We start from the raw sequence: 13,888 nt of genomic DNA, 5'->3' as shown, positions 1-13,888 counted from the left end.
TGTATATTACTGGTGTCCAACACAGAAACTGGCATACTGGTATGTGGTGAATGAATGACAGCCATTGATTGGGAAGTTACAGAAAGAAATCCTACAGTAGGCAGAGGTCTGGCCCACATTAAATTCTCAGGCATTTTCTAACTCTGCATTTTTTAAAACATTTTTTTTTAAAGATTTTATTTATTTATTTATAGAGACACAGAGAGAGAATGAGAGGCAGAGACACAGGCAGAGGGAGAAGCAGGCTCCATGCAGAGAGCCTGACATGGGACTCGATCCAGGGTCTCCAGGATCACGCCCCAGGCTGCAGGCGGTGCCAAACCGCTGTGCCACCAGGGCTGCCCTCTAACTGCATTTTTATAACTTTGGAGAAATCTAAGATTTATTCTGGTAATCAGAATCTATGCCAAGCTTACAAGCACCTACAGCCTCCATTCCATTTTTACTGACAATATATACTTGTAAAATTGATTTAACCCATGTAAGCCTTCACATTTAAAAAGAATTCATTCTACATACATATTTGGGTACATTCACAAGATAGAAAGTTATACAGCCAATACATTTTTTTTTCCCAAGAAGATAGAATAGATATACTTTTCACTATTCTTCCTGCTAAGTACAAGTAAAAACTGAGTGTTACATAAAACACATATAAGACACATGGAAGATGGAGAGAAGAAGGCAGATAAGCTAGGGACCTCAGGATCTAACAAATGACACCATGGTAAGTTTCTGGATTTTCTTTTGCCTCATACATCTAAGACTTGGAACTAAAGAAATACAACTTAGAAATGCCAGTGGGTACAGACAAATAAAAGCCCAACAAAAGCCTGTTCTCTTTAGCCAAAGGAGCAAGAAAGAGACAGCTTCAACAAAGAACTTTAGACGATAACCCTACTCCAGCCACACACCTCAGGAACAATCTGTCTCTCCATCCCCACCCACCTAAGAAGAAGCTAAGAGGAAATTGTGGAAAAAATAAATTACTGAAAATAACTAAACTAAAAAAGCTTAGTAGTTAGGCTCAACAGAAGAATGGAGGAGACACTAAACAAACTCAGTGACCTGGAAGGCAAAACAGTAAAGTTTACCCAATCTGGAACAACAGACAGAACATAAACTTAAAAACAAAATACCCAGAGCCCCAGGGACCAATAGAACTACAAGAGATCAGTCCAGAAAGGAGAGAAGAAACAAGATGGGGCTGAAAAGTACTTAAAGAAATAATGGCTGAAAATTTCCCAAATTTGGTATGAGACATAAAGCTACAGATTAAATAAGGTGAGAAAATCCTAAACATGAAAAACCCAAAGAAATCCATGCTAACACACTTAACTAAAAACCTTAAAAATTAAGGACAAGGGAAAAATCATGAGAGCAGCCAGAGACAAATGACCTCTCCTATGTGGGAAACATTTTCAAATGACAGCAGATTTCTCATCAGGATCCATGGAGGCCAGAGGAAAGCACTACACTAATCAAGTGCTGAAAGAAAAGAATTATCAGTCTGGAATCTTATAACCAGAAAAAATATTCTTCAGGAACAAAGGGGAAATTGAGACATTCTCAACAAGGAAAACTAAGCTGATGCCAGTAGACTTATGCTAAGAGAATGGCTAAAGGAAGTTCTTTAAACAGAAAGGAAATGATGAAGGAACTTATGGAATACAGCAAAGGGTGGAAGAACAAAGTAAGCAAAAATATGGGTGAATATAACATTTTCTTCTTTCTCGAGTTTCCTAAATTATGTTTGACAAACAAGCAAAGATTAAACAGTTTGATGTGGTTCTAGCAGTATATAGAGAATATTTTAAGACAATTATAAATGGGAGAAGATAAAGAGATGCTAAGGGAGGAAAAGTTTCTAAAATTCCACTCAAAGTGTTAAAATGATGACACCAGAAGACTGTACTAACTTCATTGGTTTTATAATTGCAGCACCCATGAATGTAGCTATTCAGGGAGATTAATTGAAAAACACTATGGACAGGGATGCCTGGGTGGCTCACCGGTTGAGGGTCTGCCTTCAGCTCAGGATGTGATCCCGGAGTACCAGGATCTAGTCCCACCTTGGGGTCCTGCATGGAGCCTGCTTCTCCTTCCTCTGCCTATGTCTCTGCCTCTGTGTCTTTCAAGAATAAATAAAATCTTAAAAAAAATACTATGGACAAATCAAAATGGAATTCAAAAAAGTGTTCAACTAACTCATAGGAGGCAGGAAACAGAAAACAGAGAACTGGAAAAGCAGAACAAACAGAAAACAATATAAAACAGCAGACTTGTGCTCCAATATACCCATAATTACATTAAATGTAAATGGTCTAAAGATACCAATTAAAGGACAGAAACTGGCAATAATAGATTAAAAAGCATGACCCAACAATGGGCTATCTACAAGAAAGTCACTCAATACAATGATATAAGCAGATTGAAAGTAAAGGGATAAAAAAGAATATATTAAGCAAACATTACTCAAAGAAAAGCAAAAAAGCTATATTAATAACAGATAAAGTAGACATCAGGACAAAAAAATTACTGGAGACACAGGGGGACATATAATTTTATTTTAAACTATATAATGAAGACATAGCAATCCTTTTTTTTTTTTTAAGACTTTTTTTTAAAATTCATTCATAGAGGCACAGAGAAAGAGAGAGGCAGAGACACAGGCAGAGGGAGAAGCAGGCTCCATGCAGGGAGCCTGATGTGGGACTCGACCCTGGGTCTCCAGGATCATGCCCTGGGCTGTAGGCGGCGCTAAACCTCTGTGCCACCGGGGCTGCCCAAGACATAGCAATCCTAAATGTGTATGTACCAACTAACAGAGTTGCAAAATATATGAAGCAAAGATGATAGAACTGAAAGGAGAAACAAATCCACAACTAAGTTGAAGACTTTAACAGCCCTCTCTCAATAATTAATAGAACCACCAAACAAAAGATTGGCAAGGATATAAAAGAATTCAACAACACCACGATCAACAAGATCTAATAAATATTTGTAGAGCACTCTATCCAACAATAGCAGAATACAGATCCTTTTTACGTACTCACAGAAGACCAAGATAGACCATATCCTGGGTCCTGAAAAAAACCTCAACAAATTTAAAAGAATCAAAATCATACAGTACGTTCTTTCATCACAATGGCATCAAATCAGAAATTAATAATAGATGGCACCTGGGTGGCTCAGTGGTTGAGCCTTTGGCTCAGGTTGTGATCCCGGGGTCCTGGGATCAAGTCCCACATCAGGGTGCCCACAGGGAGCCTGCTTCTCCCTCTGCCTATGTTTCTGCCTCTCTCTCTCTGTGTCTCTTATGAGTGAATAAATAAAATCTTTTTTTTTTAAAGAAATTAATAATAGATAACAAAAAATCTCTACTACTTGGAAACTAAACAACACCCTTCTAAAAAAAATCCATAGGTCAAAGAGAAAGTCTCAAGAGAACTAAAAACCAAAAGCACATTGAATGAATAAAATGAAATATAAATGAAATTGAAAATACAACATATCAAAATGTGTGGGACACTGAGAAATGGTGCTGGGAGGAGAATTGATAGCACCAAATGCACACATTAGAAAAGGAGAAAGTCTCAAATCTATAATCTAAGCTCCCATCTGAAAGAACCCAGAACAAGAGCAAAAGAAACACAAAGCAAGCAGAAGGGAGGAAATAAAAGATAAAAGCAGAAGTCAAATGGCCAAACTAGAAAAGAACTAAGAGCCTCCTCAGGGAAAATGAAAAACCCAAGGAAGGAAAAATAAAAGAGAATGGCTTTGAGATTATTTTGAGACTTCTCAGAATGGATGGCAGACAAAAGTAAACCAGGTGGGGTTCTCTCCGGAGAGATAACACATAAGGCTGAGGAGTGAACTGGAAAGATCACGCTAGAACCTTGCAATGAAAGAAGTCACATTGCTGAATTCTTAAGTCCAAGTGTGAATATAATTATCTCTGGGCTAAGGTATAAAGTATAAAGCAACAGTCCTTTGAAAGTTAAACAGTCATATCTATGTGTCTGAAACATTAGTGATGAAATTTCCTACCACTATTTAAGGGGATGGAACAAAAGACCAACAGGTTAAAGCTCAGAAAGGAAGCCAAAACATTTAGTTAAAGCTCAGAAAGGAAGCCAAAAACAGCAGCTAAATTCACCTAATTTTATACATGATTTGCATACTGATTGTTTCAGATAGCTCAGGATCTTTCCCTAATCCACTGATAATACTGGATACAAGTTTTCCCAAAAAGGCTTTCTTACCTCATAGAAGAAGGGATGGCCAGCCATATCAAAGATGTTAACTTTGATTTCTCTGTCTCTGACTTGTACTCTGAAATGTTCAAATGCAAAAAATTCCAAAGAAGGTTATGGCTTCTGCATTCCCATTCATATCATTTATGTCACTTATGAATTTAAAAAGGTAGTGTAGAAAATTTATTTTTTTAAGGTTTTTAAAAGAATTTATTTATTAATGAGAGACACACACAGAGAGAGAGAGAGAGAGAGAGAGAGAGAGAGAGAGGCAGAGACACAGGCAGAGGGAGAAGCAGGCTCCATGCAGGGAGCCTGACATGGGACTCAATCCCGGGACTCCGGGATCACTCCCTGGGCCGAAGGCGGCGCTAAACCGCTGAGCCACCAGGGCTGCCCTAGTGTAGAAAATTTAAAAGAGGCTTTCTTAGCACCTCTTCTTGATTCCCAATAACCGTTACAAGAGAAGCTAGCAACTCAGCAGCTTGTCAACCCGACATGGGACTTGATCCCGGTTCTCCAGGGTCACACAGGGCCGGAAACGGAGCTAAACCGCTGGGCCACTGGAGCTGCCCACTAAGGTGTATTTTATTAAAGTCTGTGTGAGGGACGCCCGGGTGGCTCAGCAGTTTAGCGCCTGTCTTTGGCCCAGGGCATGATCCTGGAGTCCCACGTCGGGCTCTCTGCATGGAGCCTGCTTCTCCCTCTGTCTATGTCTCTGCCTCTCTCTCTCTCTCTGTGTCTCTCGTGAATAAATAAATAAAATCTTAAAAAAAAAGTCTGTGTGACTTTCACTGAACAAGAGCAACAGTCCGCTTGTTTTCAAAAAAATTTAAATAAAGAACAAAAAGGGAAAATAACACCCATTTGTATCAGAAATTTTAAATACTGTCCATCATTGTAGCATATTTGCATCTTGTCCTTTTATTTTTTCAAGAAAAATCACTATTGGAAAATAAATTAATGAAATATTGTGTTTCAAATGTTAAAGAAAAATACAAAGATGGAAGTTTAAAATTTGTCCCAAATCCTATGACTCAGAAAAAAAACCTTTGTCAATATATATGAACCTCACTGCAGTCTTCTTTCATGCATAGATATGACTGATAAACATAAGTATTTTCATAAAAATGGGATTATGCTATTTTAAAATAAAAAGTATAAAAGTTACTCATTATTGAATTGAATAAAAGAAAAAGAAACTGAAGTAAACTAGAATTACTGAACTTTAAATGTTTCCTCATCACAAGATGTATTTCCTAAAAGACCCCTCTAAATTAAGAATAGGAATTATTAACAATAACAGGTTAGAATCACGCTCTTAAGTGACATATTTCAGTTTAGACAGCATTGACATGACTCCCTCCTACAGAATACAAGGACATCAGTACTCACTCTCATTGTCCCTACGCTACCTCCTGGTTTATTTATTATTATTATTCCCTTGTTCACATTTATAACCTCCATTTTCTGTTCTGAAACCATAATTCCTACAGTTGTTTTATATTACTTGTAGATTTATATCAAGCTAACCACTAATCATTTCTTTATTCCTGAATTCTCAATCACATTTCAGCAATTCTAAGACACATATTTGTTTTCATTTTAACATCTGTGAAATCAGGATCCATCTTATAAAAGAGGATGTAAGAACAGCAAAACAAAATAACAACAGTCTAAGAGCATCTGGAGAAGATCTGGCATAACAATTTATATTAGAAAATTTTGCTTTAAAGAGAGAGCAGCTGAGAGGGGATGTAACTAAAGGTTATGAAGTCGGGAATGAACACAAATGTATTCACACACTAAAACTCAAAGAGGTTAATTTAATTCAGATGCCAGACAGGAAATTAGCTTAAGAGAAATGGTACTTTTTTACCTCAAGGTCATACTTTCCTAGGTTATGGCCTGGAGACCACCTGCATCATTATTACCCAAGGCTGTTAAAAATGCAGACTCCTGTGCCCCACTTCAGACCTGACAAATGAGACTCTTAGTGGACAGGTCCCAGGAATCTGCATTTTTACAAACTCTTAAAGTACTTCTCAGCATGCTGGAATTTGAGCTTCACTATGTTAGAAACAGGAAGGATGGAGTTGGTATCTATTATTTTTATTATGACGCTTTACAAACATCTGCTAATAGGATTTGTTTATATAGAACACATTTCCTAAAAAGGTTCATCTGCCAGTTAGGCTTTTGACCTCCTCATTTTTGTAGACCCTACACCTAAGGCAAGGCCTGGCAAAAAGAATGTGCTCAGTGATGAACAAATTATATGATCACTACCTTATCTGTAATGGTCTCATTCCTATCTTCCCTGATTTATCTTCAGAATCTTTATTTCAAGATGTATCATTTTAGAACAGCCCAAGTCTATGTAATTTACAAGTCCAAAGAAACAATGTACTTACTTTGTGACTCCATAGTCAATTCCAATTGTTGCAAGGTATTTAGACACAAATCTTTTCTCACAGTACCGTTTTATAATACAGCTCTAAAAAGGTAAAGAAAAATACTTGCTATTAGTAAATATACTCTGGAAACATACAAAATGAGCACAATTCTTCATTACAGTTTCATCATCATCACAATGAAAGAGAAAGCATTTTCTTTTTTAAAAATATTTTATTTATTTATACAGGAGAGAGAGAGAGACAGAAATAGGCAGAGGGAGAAGCAAGCTCCCTGCCAGAAGCCTGATATGAGACTTGATCCCAGGACCCTGGGATCCCAGGACCCCAGGATCATGATCTAAGCCGAAGGCAGACACTCAACCACTGAGCCAGCCAGGCATTCTGAGAAAACAAATGCTAAAAGTGAAAATTTTAAAGAAAAATTAGTTAAATATTCTTCCCTTAATACTAAACATGTTTCAGTTTAGTTCTTGATCCTTGTGCTCTTTTCTTTTGAAGATTTACTCATGCTTTCAACAATACCACCAAAACATCTATGTTTATACATTTGTCTAAATGTCTGACCTCCCTTCTCAAAAGCAGATCTACAACTTAAAATACTAAGACTAGTTTCTACTTAGGTGTCCTGCTGTTACCTCAAATTCGATATGCCCCAAAATGAACTAATCCTATACATTAAATCAGTTCATCCTGCTGACATCCCTGTTCTGTTAATAATACCACTATTTTTCCTACTACAGAAGATCAGAATATTAAAGCCATGTTTGATTCTGAGCCTTTCTAAATCTTCCAAATGTTTCTTGTTTCTTTCTCCCCATTCCAATTCCCATTGACATCATTTGGATTTAGATCCTCATCATCTACTCCTAGACAGCTACAAGAAATTCTTTTCTGGTCTTTTTGCTTTCCTTTCCTCCCAACTGCAGTCAATACTACATACCACTGACATTATTTCACTTCCCTAACTCAAAAGTCTTCAGTGGCTTCTCATTGCTAGGTTTGAAATCCAAATTCCTTTGTCCTTTATTCAAAGTTCTCCATAATCTGGCCCTAATCTGTGTTCCCTGTCTTAACCCTTCTAACATAAACTCTCCATTTCTGCAAAACTCCCAGAGACCCGATTTCCTGACTTTTGTCATTACTTCTCCCTCTTCTTGGAAAAGTACTACTCCCTTCTTTACAAGTCTTACTTAACCTTTAAGACCCAGCTCAAACTCTGAGCTCCAGGTTGTAAGAGATCTTTCCTGCATCTGAACTCTTCTAACACTTTACATGCATACTAACATGTATGCATATATTACACATACACACACATGCACACCAGCACTCATATATTGCTTTGTTAGTTATCATTTCACATGTGTATATTTACCTTCTCTCTTTAGCTAGACAGTAAACTATTTGAGGATAACAAACATCAGTATTTTACTTCTTTCTCTCTTTTGTTCATGCCAATGAAATTTGCTTAGTGCCAGGGAAAACCAATTTTAGAAGACTTGTATATTAATAACCTTTAACACTCATGAAACTTATAATTTACTTGGGAGTGCTAGTAATGGAGTTTATTCTGCTCAAATCCTTCCCTGATGAACGTGAACCTAAATTAAATAGGACAGTTAATTTAAAAAGCAGTTAATAAGCTTATTGTGAACTGAAGGAAAAATTTCTTTGAGTGACTACTGCTAAGAGGCTCTACTTTTAAAACATTTTATAGCTTGAATGCACTTCACAAATACTTTCTCTCACAATAGCCGGGGAAAATGAATATAGCCTTTTTCTAAATTATTCATAAGACTAAGGGGTTCGGCAGCCCTTTAACTCCAGTACACTATTTAAACACTAGTTCTAAGTGTTTCACAAGACACACATTTAAGTAATTGTATTAATAACTATCCCTAAAACACAAATAGACAGGGTTCCTGGCCCTTAGGATCTTATAAGCTAAGTTAAATAACATAAATACAGAGAGAATGTTTCACTATTTTTCTTAAATAGACTTTTAGGTACTTTTCTTTTTTTAATGCAGTTTTCATTAAAATCTTAACAGGTTTGAGCCTCTTTTTTAAATAGAATAATCCTAAAATTCATATGAAAGAACAACTGTCTGGGAAGAAATAATCAAATTATGAAAAAGAGGAATGGGACAGGGCAGTGGAAAGAGGAGGGAACCCATCTTAAGAGATTAAAATATAGTCTGAAACCAATCAAGACAGTATTATATTGGCATAAGATTAGACAAATAGGTCAGTAGAACAGAACAGAGAGCCCAGAAATAGATCTCATTAAAAGAAGAAATTTTAAAAGTGACCAAGGTGATATTTAAGGTTAAGGGGAAAAGAATGATTTTTTTAAAAAGATCATTCATTCATTCATTCATTCATTCATGAGACACACACACACACACAGAGGCAGAGACATAGGCAGAGGGAGAAGCAGGTGCCATGCAGGGAGCCTGATGCAGGATCGATCCCCAGACCATGATCACACACTGAGCCAAAGGCACTCTCAACTGCTGAGCCACCCAAGCATCCCTCAATTGGGTTTTCTACTTCTTTTCAAGTCAATTTTGGTAATTTATATTTTGCTAGGAAGTCCTCCATTTCCTCTACATTTTCAAATGTGCTTCTATAGAATTAGAATGCAATATTCTCTAGTCAGTCTTTTAATCTCTTCTGGTATGTAATTATGTTTCCCTTTCAGTACTAATTTTGTCATTTTTTGTTTCTATTTTTCTTAAATAGATTTTTTAGGCACTTTTCTTTCTTTCTTTTTTTTGACTCTCATTAACTAATTCTCAAAATCCAAAACTTTTGGTTTATCTTGTGACCTTTTTCTAATGTCTTAGGTACTAAGTAGTCCTTTTTTTTTTTTTTTTAAGATTTTATTTATTTATTCATGAGAGACAGAGAGAGAGAGAGAGAGAGAGAGAGAGAAAGAGAGAGAGGCAGAGACACAGGCAGGGGGAGAAGCAGGCTCCATACAGAGAGCCCGACGTGGGACTTGATCCAGGATCTCCAGGATCCCGCCCTGGGCTGAAAGCAAGCGCTAAACTGCTGAGCCACCCAAGGATCCCCACTATGTAGTCTTTTAAAATGAGATAAACCATATATCAAAATTCACATTTTTAAGATATACAATTCAGTGGTTTTAGTATACTCACAAAGTTGTAAAACCATTAAGTTCCTTTAGTTTTTCTCTCTCTTCTTTAGAAATGAATGATAATGTGTTTTCCTTTCACTACAGCTTTAATTTTGTTAGGAGGGTTTCAGTATAGATTCTCTCCCTTGCATTGCTTTCTAGTTATTTTGTCATTTGTTTTTATTGGCCCTTTGACCCAAAGATTATTTACTAGGGCATGCCTTAATTTTTTTTTTTTAAAGATTTTATTTACTCATTCATGAGAGACACACAGAGAGAGAGAGAGAGGCAGAGACACAGGCAGAGGGAGAGGCAGGCTCCATGCGGGGAGCCTGATGTGGGACTCGATCCCGGGACTCTAGGATCACGCCTTGGGCTGAAGGCAGGTGCTAAGCTGCTGAGCCACCCAGGGATCCCCCCATTCCTTAATTTTTAACTTAAAATTGTTTATCTTTCTACATTTTCCACATTCTTTTTTTTTTTTTTTCATTTTCCACATTCTTTAAAATGAGCATGGTGCTACTTTTATAACTAAGCCTTTTTTTTTTTTTTTTTTTTTTTTAATGAGAAAGAGTGAGCATGAAGGGAAGGGCCAAAGGGAGAGGGACAGAGAGAATCTTAAGCAGCCTCTTTGCCCAGCATGGGGCAGGATCTCATGACCCCTGAGATCATGATCTAAGCCAAAATCAAGAGTCAGACATTTAAGCAACAAAGCCATCCAGATGGCCCAACAAAATGGTATTTTTTTCCAAGTTACATTTAAATCTGTGGTCCATCTAAAATTCATTTCTGAGAAAGCAATGCCAAAGGAATCTACCTCACTCCCAAATAGTAAATAGTTGTTCCAACAGTACTTATTAAATGGTCCCTACATTCCCACCGCTTTACTACATTCGTTGTAAATTGAATTTCCTTATGTGTTTGGATTTATTTCTCGACTCCAGTCTGTTCCACTGATGTCTCTCTATGCCCTTTCCAGCACCAATAGGAAAAGTTTGGTAATTTTAAAATAGGTTTTATTATCTGGTAGTGTTTTCTTTTTTCCACAGTTTCTTGGTTATTTTCACATTTAATTTTTTTTCACATTTAATTTTTCATAAGGACTTTAGTATCTTTTATGAATTTTGAAAGGAAAAAACCCTGTTGGTATTTTAATAGGACTGAATTACATTTGTAGATTATTTTAAAGATTTGATATCTCTAAAATGTTGAGTTGTCTTATTAAGGAGAAAGTATATCTTCCCATTTGCCTAAGTAACTTTATGTCACTTTGTAGAGCTTGAAATTTTTCTTTATTTAGGTCCTACCTATTTCTTCTTAAGTTTAAACCTAGGTACTTTATTTTGGCTGTTATTGTAAATTAAATAATTTCTCAATTATATATTAAAACATATCATTTGATATATATATATTTTAAAGATTTTATTTATTCATTCATGAGAGACACAGAGAGAGACAGAGACACAGGCAGAGGGAGAAGCGGGCTCCCTGTGGTGAACCCGATGTGGGACTCAATCCTGGGACCCCAGGATCACGCCCTGGGCCGAAGGCAGATGCTCAACTGCTGAGCCACCCAGGTGTCCCATATCATTTGATACATTAAAGCTACTTTTTGTATATTAATGTTGCCTTACTGAATTTTCTTGTTTCTTTTTTTTTAAAGATTTTATTTATTTATTCATGAGAGACACACACAGAGAGAGAGAGAGAGAGGCAGAGACACAGGCAGAGGGAGAAGCAGGCTCCATGTGGGGAACCTGATGTGGGACTCCATCCCGGGTCTCCAGGATCACGCCCTGGACCAAAGGCAGGCGCTAAACCGCTGAGCCACCCAGGGATCCCTTATTGTTTCTAAAAGCTTTTCAGTTAATTCTCTTTGGGTTTCCAGATAAATAATCATATCACTAGCAAATAACAATAATTTTGCCTTCTTCTTTCCAGCACTTCATATTTTTTTTTCTCTTGTCTAATTGCATTGGCTAATAAATCTAAACAATGCCAAATAAATGTGACACTGGGCATTTTGGGGTATTTTTAATGTTGTACTGTTAAGCATAGAAAATTAAAAAGTGATGCATGATTACTTAGCCAGCTTACTATTGGACCTTTCAGAGGCTTTATTCTTTACTTTTTAATGCCTGGCACATATTTGATGTTCAATAAATGTTGACTTTCAGTGACTGCTACGTTAATACATACATACAGACAGATACATAATTAAAATAGTACTGGACATTGCTAAATGGAAAGAAATGACACTAATAAACATTTACTGAGCATCAACTACATGCAAGGCACTGGCCTAAATACTTGCATTAACAGCTCTTTTGGCATATAGTTCCTACTTGGAGTTGATTTTCACAGCATACAATGATGGAAAGAAAGATCCAAGTTCTAATCCTGTCTGTCATTGATTTGATGATCTTTGGGAGGTTCTTAACCAATAGCTTCCACTTCCCTAGAAAGGAAGATAATCTGGGTGAAAAGCAGACAGTTTAGAATTCACTTGGGAGAAGGCCTCTGGTTCCTCTGCCCACCCTCCTCCCCCTCCCCCCACCCCCAATGCGGGAGAGCTTTATAGCAGATACCCAGTAGATCCAGCAGAGAGAAAGGCGGTGGAACTAAGGCTTTGACAGAATGGATATGACGACACTACCAGAAATAAAAATAAAGCCAATACACAAAAAATAATGCAGGCTCCTTGACATCCACCGCACTTCCCTTGAGAAACATGTCACCATCAGTTACGCTCTTAAAATAGATTCTGGGCTCCATGTCTGCAGAGTAACATTTACAAACTCCGATCCTCACATGCACCCCCGTGAGTTCCCTTAGGCTGCCAAGAACTGCTGGGATAAGTAAACTTTTATTCTCCACCTCCAAGTCCTGGACAGGTCACCTAGGACGCGGCCAGGGTAGCTAGGCAGACGATCTGACATCAGGACCTAGGCCTCCTTACTCTTTGGGGGGGCACATTCAAGGGGTTAGCGGTCACATGAGGCACCTCCTTATGGAGAGTGACGTCAGTGAAGGAGGAGGGGGGCAACCCAAAGGTCAAAAAGGTCGGAAGTGTTTTTCCTCGGGAGGCGCATCCCCTAGGAGGAGACCCCGGCCTGCTCAGGGGCGGGGAGGAGGCTGGGCCGCGGGCTGTTGAGTGGCCGCCGTCGCAGCCAATCGGCACGTCGCCCCGCCGCGCTGAGGTCCCGCCCCTCCCAGCGCGGTACTCACTTTTCCCACTTCAGCGTTGCCCATGGAGATGACTTTGATGCGCAGGGACTTGCCAGGTTCCTTCCGTTTCGGCATGTTGGCCTCCATTGCCCTCGCTCTCTCGGGGCCACCCGCCTCGCTATCTCCTTGCTCACTAGGCTGGCCCGTCCCTCAGGCCTCCTCGTCCAATGGCGGAACCGCTGCTATCGTCACCGCCCCGGCTCCGCGGCTCGCCATCCCCGCCGCTGCCTAGCAGCCGGCGCGGGCGGTCGGGAGCGCTGGGAACTGGGGGTGGGGGAAGAGAGTCTCGCGATGCTAGGGAGGGGCGGCGTGACGTCATCACCGGGCTCTGGAGACGCGGTTTTGGTTACCTGTTCCCGGGAGTCGCGCCTCCGCGCGGGGCCGAGTCCCTCGGCAGGAAGTCGGCGTTGAGGGGCGGCTGTTGCCACGGAGAGTGCGGGTGGGGTGCGAGGGCGCGGGCCGGCGGCGTCTGTTGACGTTTGCAGCGACTGGTAGAAACGTGTTGGTTTGGGGCAGATCCTCGGGCTGGGAGTATTTGGAGCTGTGGGCGCAGGCCCATAGGCTCGCAGACTACGGTGTGTCTGGGGTGGTTTTCCCCTGAATTCTAAAGGTCCCTATGGGCGCGTCTACGCTACCCCCCACCCCGCCTCCCCATACTGTGTTTCTGTTGCTCGGACTTGCGGGGGAGCCGGGGGAAGTCGGGGCTCTGGTTCTGGAACAGAGGCGTTAGGCGACATCTGAATCCCGTTCCTGTCGTTAAAAAAAAAAAAAAAAAAGCAAGTTGTCTATTTGGAGTAAAAACGGATTTTAGTGGAGTCATTGGTCTTCTATTAAGTGATCCTTATGTGT

The 13,888-nt window shown here is 39.3% G+C and overlaps 1 protein-coding gene across 2 annotated transcripts in view; it reads right to left on the bottom strand.

Moving 5' to 3' along the window:
- The window catches only part of DNAJC27 (DnaJ heat shock protein family (Hsp40) member C27), a 30,997-nt gene extending 17,713 nt beyond the window's left edge, over positions 1-13,284 (bottom strand). For both annotated transcript variants that reach the window (XM_041757477.1, XM_041757478.1), the window contains exons 1-3: positions 13,040-13,284; positions 6,671-6,753; positions 4,266-4,335 (exon numbers count right to left, since the gene is read on the bottom strand). In XM_041757477.1, coding sequence (XP_041613411.1) covers positions 4,266-4,335; positions 6,671-6,753; positions 13,040-13,126 — 240 coding nt within the window. In that variant the 5' untranslated portion in view covers positions 13,127-13,284. The remainder of the gene's footprint in view (positions 1-4,265; positions 4,336-6,670; positions 6,754-13,039) is intronic.
- Positions 13,285-13,888: the final 604 nt, after the last annotated feature.

Source organism: Vulpes lagopus, chromosome 5 (assembly GCF_018345385.1).
Source record: "Vulpes lagopus strain Blue_001 chromosome 5, ASM1834538v1, whole genome shotgun sequence".
NCBI lineage: Eukaryota > Metazoa > Chordata > Mammalia > Carnivora > Canidae > Vulpes > Vulpes lagopus.
Note: the sequence above shows the minus strand (reverse complement) of the source record. Positions and strands in the feature narration are given on the sequence as shown.